This window comes from Hyla sarda, chromosome 6 (assembly GCF_029499605.1).
Source record: "Hyla sarda isolate aHylSar1 chromosome 6, aHylSar1.hap1, whole genome shotgun sequence".
NCBI lineage: Eukaryota > Metazoa > Chordata > Amphibia > Anura > Hylidae > Hyla > Hyla sarda.
This window is the reverse complement of record NC_079194.1, coordinates 74,321,047-74,342,415: the sequence shown is the minus strand read 5'-3', so window position 1 is coordinate 74,342,415 and position 21,369 is coordinate 74,321,047. Positions and strand designations below refer to the sequence as shown.

At 43.1% G+C, this 21,369-nt stretch overlaps 1 protein-coding gene across 2 annotated transcripts in view; it reads left to right on the top strand.

Moving 5' to 3' along the window:
- The window catches only part of GLT8D1 (glycosyltransferase 8 domain containing 1), a 21,775-nt gene extending 406 nt beyond the window's left edge, over positions 1 to 21,369 (top strand). Inside the window, exons 1-10 of one of the 2 annotated variants that reach the window (XM_056524165.1) lie at positions 183 to 323; positions 3,158 to 3,216; positions 5,471 to 5,569; positions 9,204 to 9,408; positions 11,598 to 11,703; positions 11,789 to 11,873; positions 12,607 to 12,719; positions 14,544 to 14,710; positions 15,685 to 15,797; positions 17,686 to 21,369. In XM_056524165.1, the coding sequence (XP_056380140.1) occupies positions 3,201 to 3,216; positions 5,471 to 5,569; positions 9,204 to 9,408; positions 11,598 to 11,703; positions 11,789 to 11,873; positions 12,607 to 12,719; positions 14,544 to 14,710; positions 15,685 to 15,797; positions 17,686 to 17,876 (1,095 nt within the window). In that variant the 5' untranslated portion in view covers positions 183 to 323; positions 3,158 to 3,200 and the 3' untranslated portion in view covers positions 17,877 to 21,369. Of the gene's footprint in view, positions 1 to 182; positions 324 to 3,157; positions 3,217 to 5,470; positions 5,570 to 9,203; positions 9,409 to 11,597; positions 11,704 to 11,788; positions 11,874 to 12,606; positions 12,720 to 14,543; positions 14,711 to 15,684; positions 15,798 to 17,685 lie in introns of those variants that run through there. The other variant, XM_056524166.1, reaches the window with a different exon arrangement.

Below are 21,369 nucleotides of genomic sequence, written 5' to 3'. Positions count from 1 at the left end.
TTGAGGGCATGTTTCTTTGAATATTTCGTTTACTATCCAGTATCGCCAATAAAGTTTTACACTCAGTACTATATTCCAGTGTAAAGGCTATCTTGGTTATAGTAAGGCATTATTTATATAGACTGCGTCCTGAATGAGGAAATAGACCACAACCAAAATGGCGAGCGGCGGCTCGGAGAATGAGGTCAGGTGGTACAGGCCCCCCTCTGCTCACGTGACGGGAATGGGCGTGGCATGGAAGCAGGACGCTTGATGTTGAGCTGGCATATTTTGGTCGCGTGTATTGGGAGGCGGGGCCTGGTACTCCTGCGGCTGCACTCAGTGTATGTATGATGTATATGTGTAATGTATATATATCCGTGTATGTCATCTCTTCTTCCTGTGCTCACTTACCGCTGCTTATAGAAGTTTCAGCAATGGTACCCCTCATTGTTGTTGCAGTGGTAATGGGTGAAAAGATTGCTTCAATCTGCAGATGTCTGTATGACAATGGTCTCTAAAGTGTGGACATCCAGCTGTTGTGAAACTATAACTTCCAGCATTCCAGGACATCCGTTGGCTGTCCGAGCATGCTGGGAGTTGTAGTTTTGCTACAGTAAGAGTTCCGCACTTTGGAGACCACTGGGTATGATATACTAGAGTAGTGGTCTCCAACCTGCGGACCTCCAGATGTTGCAAAACTACAATTCCCAGCATGCCCGGACAGCCAACGGCTGTCCGAGCATGCTGGGAGTTGTAGTTTTGCAACATCTGGAGGTCCGCAGGTTGAAGACCACTCATAACGAGTTGCCCTCTGAAGGGTATCTGCAACTTGTGTTCCTACCCTAAAGCAGGGCTTGACGAAAAAAAATGTAAGCCAGGATTGTTGTTTTTATTTTCACAACTAGCGCAATTTTTCACTCTTTGTGTGAGGTGTAATTTTGAGTTTTTACTCCACTTTTTAATCATTTTCTTTTCTGTACAATTTTTCCTTATTTATTTTTTGCGTTGATTCTGGGATCAGGAATGGGATATTTTCCAAATTCCGAATGTGACAATGCCAAATATGTTTTTATTTATTTATTTTTAAATAAAAGGTGTGCAATTAGAATTTTTATTAGGTGGGGGTTATACATTTTTTAATCACTTCTTTGCTCATTCCTTATTATGGCCTATTATAAGCAATTGTTCGATTGCTTATACAGGTCAGTGTAAAACATAAGTATTTTATTGCTCGATGAGCTCAGCAATCTATTTCAACAGCCTGCCTGAGAAGCGTATAATTCTATATAATATAATTATATTGCGGGAGACAGGAGGGTACATATAGGCATAGGCAGACAAACCTATAGGGCCTCCTATTGTGCGCTCCCTGACGAAGCTCACAATAGCGAAACGTGCGTTGGGGTAGGTGCATATGGACTGGGCATCGCAATGGGTTCTATTGTTTATTCATCTGACTCTGCTTTTTGTGCTTGTCTTTTATTCTTATATCCAGCCTCATTTCTATACTTTTTATTTTGTTATTGCTTTATGCTATTGTATTGGACTGCACTTATATTCGCATCCTGAGACCCTATATGTTTGTGTGCCTATGCCTATATGTACCCTCCTGTCTGTACTCTGGTGTGAAATTTTTATGTTTTTTTAAATATATTTTTAGATTAATAAAGAGACATTTTTATAGTATTTGTCTGTTTTTGGTGTGCTTCTCCCCTCTGGCTGTTTGAGGGAGTTCATTGGTGTTTATGATTTAGCAAGCACATTCTATTCTCCTAATTAGAGATGAGCGAACTTACAGTAAATTCGATTCGTCACGAACTTCTCGGCTCGGCAGTTGATGACTTTTCCTGCATAAATTAGTTCAGCTTTCAGGTGCTCCCGTGGGCTGGAAAAGGTGGATAGAGTCCTAGGAGACTCTTTCCTAGGAATGTATCCACCTTTTCCAGCCCACCGGAGCACCTGAAAGCTGAACTCATTTATGCAGGATAAGTCATCAACTGCCGAGCCGAGAAGTTCCTGACGAATCGAATTTACTGTAAGTTCGCTCATGTCTACTCCTAATGTTTGGGTAGTTTTGCTCACTTTGGTGATAAGAGCTGCTCACCTCTAAAGCAGAGAAATCTGCTGTGTTTGAAATGAGTTTTTAAAGGGGTTATCCAGGAAAAAACTTTTTTTTTTTTTTTTTTTTTTTTTTTTTTTTATACATCAACTGGTTCCAGAAAGTTAAACAGATTTGTAAATTACTTCTATTAAACAATCTTAATCCTTTCAGTGCTTATGAGCTTCTGAAGTTAAGGTTGCTCTTTTCTGTCTAAGTGCTCTCTGATGACACCTGTCTCGGGAACTGCACAGAGTAGAATAGGTTTGCTATGGGGATTTGCATCTAAACTGGGCAGTTCCTGAGACAGGTGTCATCAGAGAGCAATTAGGCTGGGTTCACACCACGTTTTCTTAAATACGGTTCCCGTATACGGTTGGGAGGAGGGGGGCGGGGCTTAATCACGGCGCCCGCACTCAGCCGTATTCTGGAACCGTATTTAATGCAAGTCTATGAGCCGACCGGAGTGAACCGCAGCCTCCGGTCGGCTTCGTTTTCGGCCGTATGCGGTTTCCCGACCGCAGGCAAAAACGTGGTCGACCACGTTTTTGCCTGCGGTCGGGAAACCGCATACGGCCGAAAACGAAGCCGACCGGAGGCTGCGGTTCACTCCGGTCGGCTCATAGACTTGCATTAAATACGGTTCCCGAATACGGCTGAGTGCGGGCGCCGCGATTAAGCCCCGCCCCCTCCTCCCAACCGTATACGGGAGCCGTATTTAAGAAAACATGGTGTGAACCCAGCCTTAGACAGAAAAGAACAACCTTAACTTCAGAAGCTCATAAGTACTGAAAGGATTAAGATTTTTTAATAGAAGTAATTTACAAATCTGTTTAACTTTCTGGAGCCAGTTGAGATATATATATATATATATATATATATATATATATATATATGTATATATGTGTTTTTTCCTGGATAACCCCTTTTAAAGTTTTATTCACATATATCATATACATATGGGTGTGTGAAATCCATACCGAAAATCCATAGCAAATCTTTTTTTTTTGTCCTAATGAATCATTGTAAATAAACATTGAAAAAAAAATTTTACTGATGTGTTTTCTTTTATTGTAGATTGGAAAATTCACCATAAAAGGAACAAGACAAATAAGCTAAAATGACGTGCCGCAAAGGTAAAACCATCTGCAGAATGTTTAAGAATGTGTTACATATTCATGAAGCTTGTGGATTCAATGGATTCAATTACACATTCACAAGTGTAGTAAATGTCCCAGTATGATAGGTTTTTCAAAATCGTGTTCTTGAGGCAGAAAAAGTATCAACTGGAATACCGCACAGCGATTTTGGGCCAAATTCAATAGTGGATACAGCAGGAAAGAGAAGATTAAAGGGGTACTTCCGTGGAAAACTTTTTTTTTTTTTTTAATCACCTGGTGCCAGAAAGTTAAACAGATTTGTAAATTACTTCTATTAAAAAATCTTAATCTTTCCAGTACTTTTTAGGGTCTGTATACTACAGAGGAAATGGTTTTCATTTTGGAACACAGAGCTCTCTGCTGACATCATGACCACAGTGCTCTCTGCTGACATCTCTGTCCATTTTAGGAACTGTCCAGAGCAGCATATGTTTGCTATGGGGATTATCTGCTACACTGGACACTTCCTAAAATGGACAGAGATGTCAGCAGAGAGCACTGTGGTCATGATGTCAGCAGAGAGCTCTGTGTTCCAAAAAGAAAACCATTTCCTCTGTAGTATTCAGCAGTACAGGAAGGATTAAGATTTTTTTAATAGAAGTAATTTACAAATCTGTTAAACTTTCTGGCACCAATTGATTTAAAAAAAAAAAAAAAAAAAAATTTTCCACGGGAGTACCCCTTGAAGTCCTTCCTTTATATTTCTATTTGAATCCACTTCTGGCATTTGCTAAAAAAAAATAAAATAAAGAAAATTGCCAGCCAGAAAAAGTTAGGAGCCAGGATGAGGGTCTATTCACATGTACAGTATCCTGCACATATTTAATAATTTAAAGAGTACCTCTCATGATCTTGTTAAATGTTATAATCCTCCCAGTTCACTGTCCCCATCATGATAAACCACCCCCTGCCTTTATTTTTATCATTTTTTAGTTTTCTATCTTGATATTGCTCTGTATTTTCTGCTTAGTCTGGGAAGGGGCGTTACCCAGCAGGTGTGACATCATCTGAAGCCATACAGGGGAGAACTTTCTCTCTTGCTCTACTACACACAGCCCAGAGCAGTTCAGTGTGAGATCAGCTATGATTGGCTGAGGCTGCACACACACCCCCTCAGCACCCCCTGCATTTCTTGATTGATGACTTCTGCCAGGCCAGCAGGAGTCCAAAGTCTATGCAAGAGATAGGGGAAATGTGCTCTGGACAAGTAGGGAGACACCTAGTGGCAGCTTTTTTTTAAGCACAAATAAAACATAGAAAATTTATTTTTAAACAAAGTACATTAGAAAGATTTTTTAATTTACCATAAGAAGTGCAATAGCAAAAATTAGTTTTAATGACAGTGCCCATTTAAGGATTTGAAGCTGCAGATTTAAATGTAAACGAATTGACTGAACACAGTTTCATATCTGCAGCTTCAAATCCTGCGCAGAATACTGTATGTGTGAATACATCCTTGTGAATAAAGTTTTATTTGTAACTACAGTTACCCCCTGCATGCCCCGCGGTAGTTGTGAACGTATTTTCAACAGGAACCTATATTTTTATGGAAGGGATACAAGAAATATATATATATATTTAATAGGTCAGACAATTCTGCATTCGGCAATACCAAATATGTTTATTTTATTTTTAATTGTAAAAATTGAAAAAAGTGATGAATTGAATTTTTATTGGGGGGGATTTTATATATTTAAAAAAATATTTATATATATATTTTTACTTTAGCTATTTTCTGCAGCTTTGAAACAGTTAAATGATGCCGGGTATGACGTGGTCATGGCTCCCAAACCTGCGTCATTCTCCCTCACCCGACCCATGCCGTAAATGTACGTCATAAGTTGGAAAATGCTGACAAAAAATAGGCGCTAGGAAAAAATTCTCAATCGCCATGGCGACCTGGCGTCTGTTTTTGAAGCATGGCTCAACAAATCCCAATCTAAAGTTACCCCTGCTGATAATCAGAACAGAGGAGAACTTTTTCCAAGAATGAGAGGACTTGACCGCGCATGTGCAGCCGGCGCTTCATTCATTGTCTATGGAGCATCATTTGCCAACGTTCATAAGCTGCACTAAAAAACTTTTGCAAAGTAACAAAAAAGTATGCAAATTTGAATTAACATGCTGGTAAAGGAGAAGGAGAAGACCTTTATTAGATGTGCTTATTGAATAAAAGGCGTTAGTTTTATATTGGGTCATCACTGAACATCTGTAACTTCATGTCTTTCAGTGAATATAGTAATCATAGTGTTGGCCGCTGTCATCTTCCTCATCGTCCTCCATCACAATATGCTGGGCCTGAGCGACATATTGAAGAGGCAAAGTTCAGGTAAAAGGAATTTTCTTTAATGAAATTGTTTTTTCTTTTACTGAAACTCAGTTTTCCCTGTCGTCCCTCAGCAGCACAATATGGGGTGTCTCTGCCCCTGTGAGCTAAATAAGACTGGAATTTTTTAATGAAAAAACAAAATAAGGTACATAGGCACCTCCCCTATTGCCTATAAATACTCCCCACACACAGAGTACACTGAGTATCTGCCGCGCTTGTTCTGGAGTTCACACTGTAGTGCGCGTCACTTCCGGTGACATCACCGTAAGTTCCTCGGCGGCCATGCCACGACTACTTCTGGAATAGGGATTATTCAATATCATTCATAACTTACTGATTTTAAAGGTCTTACCTTATTCCTGCCTTATAGAAGGCAGAGTTTTTATTTATTTTTTATTTTTTTTTCCTTTTCACCGGAACTGGGCGGAGCTTAGGGGTTGGCGCTAAGTTTGGTTATTTAAACCCTGTCTTTCCTCTGGCTCGGCAGCACTTAATAAAGGACAATTGGGTTCCGAATATTATAAAAAGAGGGTACACTCTCCCTCTCATATCCCATCCTCAAAACAGATTTCTGGTGTCTTCAATTCTCAAGTCCCCGAAACAGGACTTTTTTAAACAATCCATTCTGGATCTCATTGCTTCTGCTGCAGTAGAACCCGTTCTGTTTGCCGAGAAGGGTTTAGGAGTGTAATCTCCTGTATTTATTGTCCCCAAGTCAGGAGGAAAGTGGAGACTCATTATAGATCTCCGTTATCTAAACAGGTTCATATTAAAGAAAACAGTCAGAATGGAGACAATAAAGTTTGTCAAATCAATTCTTCTGAAAGACGACTATATGGCGTCTCCAGACCTTAAAGACTCTTACTTTCATATCCCCATCCTCCAGAATCACAGAAGATTCCTGCGCATCGCAGTACATGTCAGGGAGATAATTCATCACCTACAGTTTAGAGTGCTTCCTTTCGGGATTTCCACTGCCCCCTTCGTTTTTACGAAGGTGATTTCATCCATGATGGTGGTCCTGAGGGTTCAGGGCATAAGGATCATACTGTATTTTGACGATTGGCTAATTCTAGCTTGATCTCCGGAGGAACTACAATTCCACAGCAGTCTGACTAGAGATCTTCTCCACAGACTAGGGGGGATAATAAACTGGACAAAATCGCACCTTACTCCAGAAAAGATAAAAATATTCCTAGGTTTTTGTCTAGATTCTCACAATATGAGAATCTTCCTTTCTTCAGCAAGGAATGAGAAGATATCCAAGGGATATCAATATCTTCGGATTCCACGCAAGGTTTCCCTGAGGACTTTAATGAGGTTCCTAGGACTCCTCTCCTCCTCAGCAGAAGCAGTCCCTTGGGCCCTTTGGCACCTGAGACTGCTTCAAACGGAGGTCCTTCAGGTTGGGACAGAAATATTTTCTCCCTGGACTCTATTCACAGACGCTCCTTCCCAGTCCACAGAACTTTGAATTGGTGGGCTGTTCCACAGGACAGGATGTCTCTTCTAGAGCCACGATGGTTAGTCTTGACTACAGATGCCTCCGGATCAGGATAGGGAGCACATCTTCTAGGAAGAAAGGTTTCTGAGAGGTGGAGTCAAGAAGAACTACTACTTTCCTCCAGTGTCAAAGAACTAAGAGCAATCTTCTATGCGCTCCTCCATTTCCCCCCTCTACTCATCGGGAAGGCTGTCAAGTTGAGTTCGGACAATATGGCAGCAGTTTATTACCTAAGCAAACAAGGAGGAACAAGATCAGTTACACTTCTTCAGGAACTTGCAAGGATTTTTTGTTGGGCAGAACCCAGGATACCCAGGTTATCCGCTGTCCACATAAATGGAACCCAGAATACCATAGCAGACCACTTGAGCAGAGATCTTACAGTTGCCAGAGAATGGGCTCTGAATCAGATTTTTCTTCACCTTTTGGATCTCTGGAGTCTTCCAGAGATAGATCTGATGGCCACGAGAGCCAATCGCAAACTGGACAAGTTCTGTTACCTTTATCCGGCGGACGATCCCTTTCTAGTGGATGCCATGACGGGGATGTGGAACTTCAATCTAGCATACATCTTTTCGCTGACTTCCATGATACCCAGGGTATTGATGAAGATCAGACAGGAACAGGCCTCTGTAATAGCAATCATTCCATTCTGGCCCAAGAGAGCCCGGTTCTCCCAGCTCATTCTAATGAGCAAAGGAACTTATTGGGGACTCCCCTGAAAGCCAGAGGAAACGCTTTCTCACTCTAGGAGTGTGGTGACCAATAAGACTTTTTCTTAATTGGTGTTCTGCTAAGAAGATCAACCCTTCTTCACCTTCTGTTACATCAATCCTGGAATTCCTACAGGATGGGTTTGACAAAGGTCTTTCCCCTAACTCCATAAAGATACAACTAGCGGCTTTATCAGTGATCCTTCACATGCGCCTTACTCAGGAGCCAGTTGTCAGATCATTCATCTAGGCGATTTCCAGAATCCGTCCAAGAGTTGTTAAACCTCCGTCTTCTTGGGATTTGGTGTTGGATCTTCATCAGCTTTGTCTCCAACCTTTTGAACCTTTGCTAAAAGGGGACTTAAAATTCCTCACTCTAAAATTGGTCTTGTTACTAGCGGTCACCACTGCTAAGAGAGTGAGTGAGCGAGCTTCAAGCTCCAGCTTCTACGGAACCTCATACCACTTTTTTGGCTGGAAACGTTCTCCTAAGGTTTCTCCCATCTTTTTTACCTAAAATTGCCTCCTTTACAAATGTTAACCAGGTCATCTCCCTTCCGCAGTACTCTCCAGTAATCTGACATAGAAGACAAGATGCTGTCTAATATAGATTTGGTAAGATGCCTAAAAATCTATCTTGAAAGAACCAAACCATTTTGCAAAATTTAAAATCTTCTAATTCTTCATCATGGACCGAAGAAGGGTTTCAAGGCTTCAAAACCTATGATTTCTCGTTGAATCTGTGAGTGCATTAATCTGTGCAACTCCTCTAAAGGACTTATTGCTCCTAAATTTCCTAAACAAGATCTGTTTCAGCTTCTTGGGCCAAAGGCAATTCTGTTCATCTAGAACACATCTGTCAATCTGCAACCTGGAGTACTCCTTTAACTTTTTTAAGGCATTACAGAGTTGATTCTTTTTTGTCTAGCGACACTCTATTCACTAAGGCCGTGTTAAATTCTGCAGGAGAGCCCTCCCTAGGGGTTTTACTTGCTAAATCCCCATTTTGTACTGCTGAGGGACAACAGGGAAGACTACATTTTGTTTGTTAATTTGTTTTCCCTTAGTCTCCTCAGCAGCACAAGCTTCCCTTCCTTATACTTACCTTTTATTTTTCACTTGATAATTTACTCAGTGTACTCTGTGTGTGGGGAGTATTTATAGGCAATAGGGGAGGTGCCTATGTACCTTTTTATTTATTTATTTTTTCATTTAAAAAATCCCAGTCCTATTTAGCTCACAGGGGCGGGGACACCCCATATTGTGCTGCTGAGGAGACTAAGGGAAAACAAACTAACAAACAAAATTTAGTCTTCTATTTTTCTGGATTTGTCTTATGCAGTGTTTTTCCAGTCTGCATGTTCTTGTTTGCTACCAGTTCATCTCAATGTTATTACTTTCTTCTTTCCTCATTCAGATGTCAGCCTTCTAGGATTTCAGCGTATTGATTTCCTGCCAGAAGCCCCTGATGAGAAGATATCTGTGGAGGTCCCGGTGGTTATTACGGCTGTAGAAAGTCGACTTGGAGGGGTTGTTGCTGCGATCAACAGTATTACCAGTAATACACAGTCCAGCGTTACCTTCTACATTGTGACAATGAATGATACCAAGGAACATCTCAGGTATTGCTGTCACCACTGAAGTGAGGGGGTCAGTCCTAGATGTGACTAGGCATCTTTTGGGGCCATTCACAAGCACTGATTAAATGCTTTACTTGATTGAGAAATGGTGGCCTTCTCCACAGAAGGGCCATGGGCCTTTGTGCAAAAGTTCTTGACACATCAGGGGGATCCAGTTGCTAAGACTCTGCCAAACACTAAAAAGAATCAGCAACTGTACACTGCCACTCATTCATTTTACCAATTTAAGGGGGTCTCTGCATACAGACCCCCCACAGAGCAAAACTTTTGATGTGTCAGAAGTTTCTGAAAGTGATTGTTACCCTTTTATCACTGCCTGCTGTTTCAGTAAAAGTGTCAGTATCCCTGGTAAACTAGGGAAGTGAAAAGGTTACTGAACGTGAATATTTGTCAGATTACAGCAGTGAATGAGTTAAAAGGGAACTCCAGTAATTAACAACTTATCCCCTATCCACAGGATAAGAGATAAGTGTCTGATTGTGGGGAGTCCAACCTCTGGGACCCCTGTGATCTTCTGCCCGGCACCCTGGCTCTCCGCATCCACTGAGCAGGTACGGAGCTCCATGCACGGAGGTGTGACTTCCATGGCCGACACGCCCCCTCCATGCATCTCTATGGGAGAGCCGGAGATACACATGCACTGTATCTCTGGCTCTCCAATAGAGATCCATGGATGGGAGTGGTGTTTGACACCGCTCCGTGCATAGAGAGATGGGGCACCGGGCAGGAAATGATGGTGGTCCAAGCGGTCAGACAATGGTCAGACAACTTAAGTTGTTAAAGCATAAGTATCATGAAGAAAAACTTATCCCCTATCCGAAGGATAGGGGATAAGTTTTAGATCGCGGGGGGTCCGAGCGCTGGAGCCCCCTGCGATCTCCTGTTTGGAGACTCGGTTCTCCAGCACAGGAGCGCGTCACGACCCCCGCCCGAATAGGAGGCCACCATGCCTCCTTTATAAAGCTCTATGGGCGGGCCGTTCAGCGACCTCTGGCTCTCCCATAGAGCTTTATGGAGGGGGCATGGTGGCCTCCTCTTCTGGTGCTTCTTTGCTTCTGGGTCGTGACGTGCTCCCGTGCTGGAGAACCAGGGCTCCAAACAGGAGATCGCGGGGGGCCCCAGCCTTCGGCCCCCCCGTGATCTAAAACGTATCCCCTACCCTTCAGATAGGGGATACGTTTTACTTCATGATACTTATCCTTTAAGTACCAGCGTTCCCCTTTTAATATAATGAGCCATGGTAAAGGACAGTGAAGGTTAATGCTACGTTCATGGAATCCAGTTGTTACTTGACGTTCCAGGCTTTAGCATTGCCCACGCACCAACTTTCTGTATAAGGACAATACAGCTATAACTATATAGCCCAAAGTTCTTTTTAATCCAGCAGAGCATTCAAGAGCACTGTGCCTGATATTCAAGGTGAGTTTTTATGTTCGGGTGCTTTCTCACAGGTCAGCTGTGCAAAGTCCATAGCGTAACCAAAACTAAATCCCCAGTGGGCTTGTTGCAGATTTGGTGCTTTGGATGTTTGTGAATATGTACATTTAAATTAAAAAAGATCAATGTATTTTTAAAATAAGGTGTGGAGATCTGCAATTCTGTAGTAAAATTTGCAACACAGGATTTATTTCAAATTTTCAATTGGTATTACCCTATTGGGGTAGCAGCAGCTCTGCAAAAAGAATGCACATGCTGTAGATTTAAAGGGGCACTCCACTGACCAACGTTGAGAACTATATGTTCCAAACGCTGTTTTTGGTGCTGCTGGGGTCGGCCACGCCCCTCGTGACATCATTTTCATGCCCCCTTAATGCAAATCTATGGGAGGGGGCGTGACGACTGTCACGCCCCCTCCCATAGACTTACATTGAGGGGGCGTGGTCATGATGTAATGAGGGGCGTGGCCGACCCCAGCAGTGCCAAAACAGCGTTCGGAACATATAGTTCTGAACGCTGGCCAGTGGAGTACCCCTTTCAAATCTGCACCACAGGGCAATTTCCATCCCCAGCATGTGGAGACTTTGCCTGTAGACCACTAGCAACTAAGAGGCCCAGTTGCAACTGCAACCATTACAATGCCAATACCTACGACATTGCTTCTACCTGAGAAACCTAATACTACAAATGTTCATATATTAGTTTAGTAATTTCCTGTATCATTTTTCCTTCAGGTCCTGGCTTAGTGACTCTAAGCTTAAAAATGTCAAGTATAAAATTCTGGACTTCGATCCTCAGGTCCTTGAAGGGAAAATCCGAGCAGATGAGCGGGAAAAACCTGTAAGGAATTGTGGATGACTTTACAATGTGTGTATATCAACTTCTTGTTGGAGATCATATCATCATTTTATTCCTTTCTCCTTAGTTAACGTTTGCAAGATTCTACCTCCTTGATTTGGTCCCCGGAGTAGAGAAAGTCATATATCTGGATGATGATATCATTGTGCAAGGTACATGTTTTTCTTAATTTTTTTTTATACTTAAAGGGGTTATCCAGGAAAAGTATTTTTTTTTTATATATCAACTGGCTCCAGAAAGTTAAACAGATTTGTAAATTACTTCTATTATTTTTTTTTTTATCCTTTCAGTAATTATGAGCTGCTGAAGTTGAGTTGTTCTTTTCTGTCTAACTGCTCTCTGATGACACCTGTCTCGGGAACTGTCCAGAGTAGAAGCAAATCCCCATAGCAAACCTATTCTACTCTGTGCAGTTCCCGAGACAAGCAGAGATGTCAGCAGAGAGCACTGTTGCCAGACAGAAAAGAACAACTCAACTTCAGCAGCTGATAATTATTGGAAGGATTATGATTTTTTAATAGAAGTAATTTACAAATCTGTTTAACTTTCTGGAGCCAGTTGAGATATATACATATATATATATATATAATGTTTTACCCAGGAATACCCCTTTAAACGGTCACTGCTGTTTCAAACAATCCCTCCATGTAATAGCCTATGTGATTTTTTTTATATATATATATATATATATATATATATATATATATTTTTTTTTTTTTTAAACCACTTTGTTTACCAAAATAACTCTTGAAAAAGCTCACCATTTCTGCAAAGCAGTGTCGTCCCCCAGCACGCAAAATAACTTTGAACAAATATATTGTTTTGCATATAACAGCTTGTCTCTTTTCTACATTTTATTTATTCAAAAAATGATGTTCCATATAGGTGACATTCTAGAACTGTACAAAACCCCAATAAAAGTGGGGCATGCTGCAGCATTCTCTGAAGATTGTGATTCGGTTACCTCAAAATACCTGGTTAGAGGAGCTGGAAGTCAGGTAGGATGAAAGCATGTATCGGTCGGGGGCTGTATGTCAGCTATTAATTACAATAGGCCAACCATACAGCTTGAGACAACACTCATAAACAGTGGTCTCAAACTGTGGCCCTCCAGATGTTGCAAAACTTCAACTCCCAGCATGCCCGGACAGCCAACGGCTGTCCGGGCATGCTGGGAGTTTAAAGTTTTACAACATCTGGAGGGCCACAGTTTGAGACCACTGCTCATAAAGATGGAGCTCATTTCAGTAAACCTATTGCTAGGATATGCTATTAACATGTGATTGCAGTTACATGTTTCCTTATTGCATCATGTGAAGAAGTGTTCCCTTGTGCATACAGGAACACTTGTGGACATGGCGTAATGAGCACCTTACACAGTGCCCCCTTTTATGGGGCAGAATTGCCCCCCTCCTAATTTTGTAATCTAGACTGTTTTATTGTCGCAAAAATAAGTAGCATGAATAAATGAGGGACCCTTACACCAGTGTTTCCCGTTTCTCCAGTTCAACTCCCATCATGCCCTGTCAGATGTTGTCTGTCTTGACACGATGGGCGTTTGTTTTGCAACAGCTGGAGATCCACAGGTTAGGGACCACTGCTATAGAGAATACACAAAACCTAGCAGGCTGACCATCTGATGTGCATGGAGACGCTCTTACCGATTCCATAAGTAAGAAGGATTGGGCATGTGGTATTTCAACATGAAATGTTCTTATGGGAGAAGAGCAGATGTCAGGGGTCTGGCAGTGTCTTAAAGGTGTACTCCCGTGGAAAACTTTTTTATTTATTTATTTTTTAAATCAACTGGTGCCAGAAAGTTAAACAGATTTGTAAATTGCTTCTATTAAAACAAATCTTAATCCTTCCAGTACTTTTTAGGGGCTGAATACTACAGAGGAAATGCTTTTCTTTTTGGATTTCTCATTTGTCACGAACACAGTGCTCTCTGCTGACCTCTGCTGTCCATTTTAGGAGCTGTCCAGAGCAGGAGAAAATCCCCCTAGGCAAACATATGCTGCTCTGAACAGTTCCTAAAATGGACAGCAGAGGCCAGCAGAGAGCACTGTGGTCGTGACAGAAGAGAAATCAAAAAAGGAAAGCATTTCCTCTGTAGTATACAGCCCCTAATAAGTACTGGAAGGATTACGTTTTTTTTTAATAGAAGTAATTTACAAATCTGTTTAACTTTCTGGCACCAGTTGATTGAAAAAAAAGAAAAGTTTTCCACAGGAGTACCCCTTTTAAATGACAAGTGTCATGAACAAAAACTTAGGATAGGGGATAAGTTTTAGTTCGCGGGGGGGTCCGAACGCTGGCGCCTCCCGCAATCTCTTGTTTGAAGCTCTGATTCTCCAGCACAGGGATGCATCATGACCCCCAACCAAAGCAGGAACCGCTACGTAGTGCTGAGCGGTATTACCAAAAATGCATATCACGGTATTTTTGTAAGTTATGGTGGTTCTACTGTATTTCTCCCCCCCCCCCCCCCCCCCGAGAGGCCATCGTATGTTGAAATGATCGTATGTCGGGGGGTCACTGTACTTATCCTTTAATGTCTCCCCGCTGAAGTAACAAACATTCAGCCAACAGTTAGTCACTGTGACCGCCTTAAAGGGAACCTGTCAGGTCCCCTGTGGCCTCATACACTGTCCCTGGGACCTGCAGGTCAGAAGAACAGCTGTCAATGAAGCTTCACGCGCAGGAGGCGGGAGACCTGTTTCCCTGACCTGTCAGGTCCTGGGGCCGGTGTCTGAGGCCCAGAGACTTTACTGTTTCCTTTTCAGGATTCAGAGGTTCTTAATTCTCCTTATATTTTACAGTATAACTACATAGGATATTTTGACTACAAGAAGGAGACGATCCGGAAGCTGGGCATGAAAGCTAGCACCTGCTCATTCAATCCAGGTGTATTTGTTGCCAATCTTACCGAATGGAAGCGACAGAATATTACCAGGCAGCTTGAAAAATGGATGGAATTAGATATGGCGTAAGTATTTTGTCTTTTGCTGTATTTCATTGTACTTAGTTGTTATCTTATGTATATTCACAATGGGGAGTTATGACATTGACCCAGCACATATTTGGTGATGTGCTGAGGAGAGGAAGATGCATATTATGAATGGGGGCATATAACAGGGTAGAATGGTGCACCAAAAAAATAATTAGCATATTACTGTATTTATCGGCGTATAACACGCACTTTTTAGGCTAAAATTTTTAGCCTAAAGTCTATGTGCGTGTTATACGCCGATACACCCCCAGGAAAGGCAGGGGGAGAGAGGCCGTCGCTGCCCGCTTCTCTCCCCCTGCCTTTCCTGGGGTCTAGAGCCCTGCTGCCGGCCCTTCTCTCCCCCTGGCTATCGGCGCCGCTGCCCGTTCTGTCCCCCTGACTATTGCGCCCTATTGGAAGCGGCGCCGACAGCCAGGGGGAGAGAAGGGGCAGCGGCACCCATTGCCGGCGCCGCTGCCCCGTTGCCTCCCCCCATCCCCGGTGGCATAATTACCTGTTGCCGGGGTCGGGTCCGCGCTGCTTCAGGCCTCCGGTGTGCGTCCCCTGCATCGTTGCTATGCGCTGCACGGAAAGGCAGGGGGAGAGAAGCGGGCAGCGACGGCCTCTCTCCCCCTGCCTTTCCTGGGGGTATATCGGGGTATACACGCGCACACACGCACCCTCATTTTACCATGGATATTTGGGTAAAAAACTTTTTCTACCCAAATATCCTTGGTAAAATGACGGTGCGTGGTATACCCCGATAAATACAGTAATTCTTTTTTGTACAGAACTCTGGAATAGCACAACAGATTTAAATAAGGTAACCAGCGTTAGAATTGGCAACACCCGCACTATTACCCTGTTTAAGCAGGTTAGTGTGGGGGTTGTTGCTGTAGGTTACCCTTTAATAAAAAAAAAATGGGTAGACCTGGTTTGAGATGATAATGTAAGTTATATTTTTTTTTCAGGGAAGAACTATACAGCAAGACACTAGCTGGCAGCATCACCGCACCACCACTACTCATTGTGTTCTATAAGATGCACTCTAGTATTGACCCAATGTGGCATGTCAGGCACCTAGGTAAGTATGAATAACAATCTAATGGGAACAGTCAGAGGTGTATTCTCTGTATAGGGACAGTGCACTGCTGTGGGGCCCTTAGAGACATGGCTCACCCTCAATTGGTCCAAAAAGACAGTCTTTGTGAAGACTCCTCTCCCTAAGGGACTGCACTGTCCCCATATAGAGGGATATGGATATTAATATAGGGCAGGGGTCCTCAAACTTTTTAAACGTGGGTCCAGTTCACAGTCCCTCAGACCGTTGGAGGGCCGGACTATAGATTTAAAAAAAAAGTAAGAACAAATTCCTATGCACACATATATATCTTATTAGTGGACTACCCCTTTAAGTACGCAGCACAGTTCCCCCCACATTAGGTTGGCAGTATAGTCCCCCCACATTAGGTTGTAGTCCCCCCACATTAGGTTGGCAGTATAGTCCCCCCACATTAGGCTGGCAGTATAGTTCCCCCACATTAGGCTGTTAGTATAGTTCCCCCCACACATTAGGTTTGCAGTATAGTTCCCCCACATTAGGTTGTAGTTTCCCCACATTAGGGTTGGCAGTATAGTTCCCCCACATTAGGTTGGCAATATAGCTCTCCCCACATTAGGTTGTAGTTCCCCCACATTTAGTTGACAGTATATTTCCACCACATTAGGTTGGCAGTATAGTTCCCCCACATTACGTGTAGTATAGTTCCCCCACAGTAGGTTTTAGTTCCCCCACATTAGGTGCAGTATAGTTCCCCCACATTAGGTTGTAGTTCCCCCACATTTAGTTGACAGTATTGTTCCCCCACATTAGGTTGACAGTAGAATTCCCCCACATTAGGTTGTAGTTCCCCCAAATTAGGTGCAGTATAGTTTCCCCACATTAGGTTGTAGTTCCCCCACATTAGGGGCAGTATAGTTCCCCCACATTAGGTTGTAGTTCCTTCACACTTAGTTGGCAGTACAGTTCCCCACATTAGGTGCAGTATAGTCCCCCCCCCCCCACATTAGGTGCAGTATAGTTTTCCCCCACATTAGGTGCAGTATAGTTTTCCCCTACATTAGGTGCAGTATAGTGTCGTCGTCCCCCCCCCCCCACATTAGGTGCAGTATAGTGTCCCCCACAGACATACAGCCTCCAGCCATACAGTGTATGGCTGGAGGCTGTATGCCTGTGTACTGCCCCACTTCAGTGCTTCGACCACCACTCCTCCGGTCCGGCCATAGCAGTAGGTCCCGGGACCGGAGGAGCGGTGGTCGGAGCACCGAAGCTGACGTGCCGCTGGTAACACTTACCAAGCTGGTCAGCATATGTCCTGCTCGCTCCTCCACGCTCCGTTGCTATGAGCGCATGCACGGGACATTAGTGACGTTCTTGCGTTTTTAAAGTAAACGCGGGGCCGCCGAGAGCGCATCCCTGTGTCCCGAAAACATCTTTCGGGACACAGGGATGTCCGTAGGCAGCGGCGGGCCAGATAAATGTCCTCGGCAGGCCGCATGTGGCCCGCGGGCCGTTGTTTGAGGACCCCTAATATAGGGGTTACTGACTGGGAGGCAAAATTCAACACTATAATAGGAGGCCTATTTAGATCTTTGCTATGCAGCCCCCTTTTCTCTATGTACACCACTAAATTTGAGTGCATATTCTTCCCTTTGGTTAACATTTTATAGCGTTCCACATCTCTATAGAATGCTAAGTAAACTAAAATCTTACTAAAATGACCTATGTAAACCTGAATTCTTCTAGTCTCTAGTTACTAGATAGCAGTGCATTATGGGGGCATAGTTGACAATTGCTCAAATAAGAATAAGAGATGGGACATAACTATAAACAGTGTAGAAAGCCTTTTATAAAGGTTTAAACAGTAATTATTTTATTAAAGACATTATTGCACTTTAATTTCTTTTTTCAGGGTCAAGCACTGGGAAGCGTTATTCCTTCCAGTTTGTGAATGCTGCCAGGCTTCTTCACTGGAATGGACATTTCAAACCATGGGGAAGAGCGTCCTCGTATCCTGAAATTTGGGAAAAATGGTATATTCCGGACCCCACTGGTAAATTTTCCATCATTCGAAAGCACACAGAAGTTGATGGAGCCAAATGAGGAAACTGGACTGACCAGGAATCCTCATGAACTCTAGATACTGTACTATGTCACCGAGCATGGATGAGCAGGATTTTCTCAGGAATCTGCAGCTGAAAGCTATTTTTTTCATTGCTGTCTCAAAAAAAGACACTACAGGGGGCACTGGTCCTTCCCAGTCTATGGAAATCACTATACTAGATTTTAGGGTGTTTCTTTTTTTGCATTCCTTATGTGTTATCTTATAGTGTTTCAGTTGCTCTTTGCGCCAGCTATTGGTTCCCTCTACATAATCGAATCCAAATCTGTTTTCCAGTAAAGTGTATGAGATACCTGGATGGAAACACCACTACAATCCTCTCTATAGTATTCACAAATACTATATGATCATACCAGAAACCTGAATGTAGTGCTGGACACGCACACGTTGTCCGTTATCAGTATTGGTACCGCCCCAGCGGTCGGACCCGTAACAGTCAGCTGGTATCTCCTATCATGTGTGTAGGGAAAAACTTTTGATGCCAAGAATACTCCTTTAGCGTAGAGTCAAACGTAACTGATCCGCAGCATAATTTATGTTGCAGATATGCCGATGACCCGACCCATTTTGTGTGTTCAGCTGTTAACACAGTGCTCCCCCCCCCCATTTCCCCTGCCCTACCCTACGAGCAGCTACAGAGGGGGCCTACGAGTCGCCAAGTGTACTCTGACATCGCGGACATGTCTGGGTGCGTTGCGTATGTGCAGTGTACTCAGACATCGTGGCTACTCCATGGTGTCTGCGTGGACTTGGCGACTCGCAGGCCCCCTGTGTGGCTGCTCGTGGTGGCAGATTGCCACTGCGAGCAGGCCAGGGGCAGATTGAGACACAAAATTGGTCGGGTGACTGGCAGACCGGTGGATCCGAGGCGTAAAATACGTGTGAACCAACCCTTAGGCTACGTTCAGACGAGCGGATCCACAGTGTATTTTACACCTCTGAAGGACTGCTACATGGTGCCTTTAGATGTGCCTGCTCGGAGCAGCAATATGCCGCTACGAGCAGACACACTGCGATGTGCGAGTCGTCGTGTGCATGCGCAGTATACTCACATCGCAGTGCCTCTCACATCGCTTCAGTGTGTCTGGTCGCATTGCTGCTCCAAGCAGGCACATCTAAAGCCACCATGTAGCGGTCCTTCAGCGGCAGATCTGCAGTGTAAAATACGCTGTTGGATCCGCTCGTCTGAACGTACCCTTAAAGAAATGCTACAGATCCAAATTTTCCCTCCCATATACATAAATTGTTTGTAACAGCACAGAGAGTTTCTTGCATCTGGCTTGGATTCTTGGCACGGCATCTTTGGCTGGAGAAAGTTCTGTTTTGTTTTATATGATTTTATGTTATTTCTGCATATCTGTGAATAAGGAATATTCTCTGGCTCTTCACTTCATAAGTGTCATGACCAGTAAATTTTATGTGAATTTATTGATCACAATTAATGGATTAGAAACCTTGCTTTTGTTGATCTTTGTTTCATTCAGAACTCATTAGTAAAAAGATGCTGATGAAATGTACAGTGCATGGTAATCTATAACAGTGTTTCCCAACCCAGTCCTCAAGGCACACCAACAGTCCAGGATTTTAATTTTTCCCTGTTCTATTCCAATGGAGGAACTGAAAAAACCCAGAATGTTGGTGTGCCTTGAGGACTGGGTTGGGAAACACTGATCTGTAAGTTGTATGGGAATCCTCCATCTTTTTGTTATAGGAGGTAGATGAGTACATTGACCTTATAGCTGCAAACACATTCATGTTTCTGTATGATACCTTCTGTACAGCCTATGACACATGGTGTGACACATCACATGCCTGCTGTAAGGTTTACATTTGGTAATTAAAACTGAGAACTTGTGCGTTACAGTACTATTCTAGACTGCTTGTATACTGACTTATTTGTGTTTTAGTTACTGAGCAATTTCGCCCTTGATTGATTAGTAGTATTAAATAGAATATAAAAGATAAATCTGTTGGTTTTAATTGTGTGGTTTTTTTAAAAACTGCATTCCTTATCCAGCCCAATTGTAAATTAAAGAGGTATTCCAGGTTTATACATCTTATCCCCTATCCAAAGGGGCATCCTATCCCGGGCGCTGCCTCCAAGATGGGGACGTGACATAACGGCCATGCCCCTTCCATTCATGTCTATGCTGGCGGTACTTTCACTCTAGTGGTAGCATGAGATTGAGTCTACAACCCACACAAGTGGCTCAGGTAGTGCAGCTCATCCAGGATGGCACATCAATGCAAACTGTGGCAAGAAGGTTTGCTGCGTCTGTCAGCGTAGTGTCCAGAGCATGAAGGCGCTACCAGGAGACAGGCCAGTACATCAGGAGACCAACAACCCAGCAGCAGGACCGCTACCTCTACCTTTGTGCAAGGAGGAGCACTGTCAGAGCCCTGCAAAATGACCTCCAGCAGGCCACAAATGTGTCCACTCAAACGGTCAGAAACAGACTCCACGAGGGCCCTACGTCCACAGGACATTTGGCATTTGCCAAAGAACACCCAGAATGGCAGATTTGCCACTGGCGCCCTGTGCTGTTCACAGATGAAAGCAGGTTCACACTGAGCACATGTGACAGAGTCTGGAGACGCCGTGGAGAACGTTCTTCTACCTTAACATCCTCCAGCATGAGTGGGTGGCATTTCTTTGGTGGGCCACACAGACCTCCAACTTCATAGCAACCAATCAAATCACGTGTGTGTCAGATTCCTACCCTTTCTCTGGCAGCTGTAACTAATCTATCAGTAAAACTGAAAATCTATCTCCCCTGCTCTACAGATTCTATGTTGGAATTCAGTGAACGGTTACCGTAAGAAGATGGAAGAAAGGAGTGTCTGAGAGGTGAAGAAATATATATTACACCGTAGCTTATCATTTCTTGTACAATTGATTTATGCAATGTTGCTTATAATCAAGGGGAAAAACTTTAAAGTGTACCTGTTCAGGTGACTTTGTAAGCTGCCTTTTGTATCTACATGAGGAGCAGCACTATTTCTGGCTATTATATAACTTGTATATAGTATGTTTCAGCAGATTTCTGCTCTCCAGGCTCCATCTCTAATTTGCAGTCCCCCTCCATAGACTTGTTTTCTTTGTCTTGCATATGCAAGACAAAGCTGAGCTAATATTCACAATGGAATACAGACTCATGAGAGAGAGAAGCAGTTTGATAACAGGAAAAAGTAGCGTTTTTGGCTAACAAAATCTATTACAAAGTTTCTTCTTTTCATTTGTACTATGGATCATGAAAAGTTTGTTCATAGAAAACTGCATTTTATAAAAGTTTTTTCGCCACATCATCAGGAAACCTCTTTGAGCTTGTCGATGTCTTTGTTGCCATTTACACTAGCTGATATGAAAAGTACAGTTCAGGGATTATTTACATGTAATCGCTGCATTATTGTACCACTTTTCAGTCACTGTTTGTTTCACCAAACAGAATTTTATGTAAAGAATTAAAACCTTAA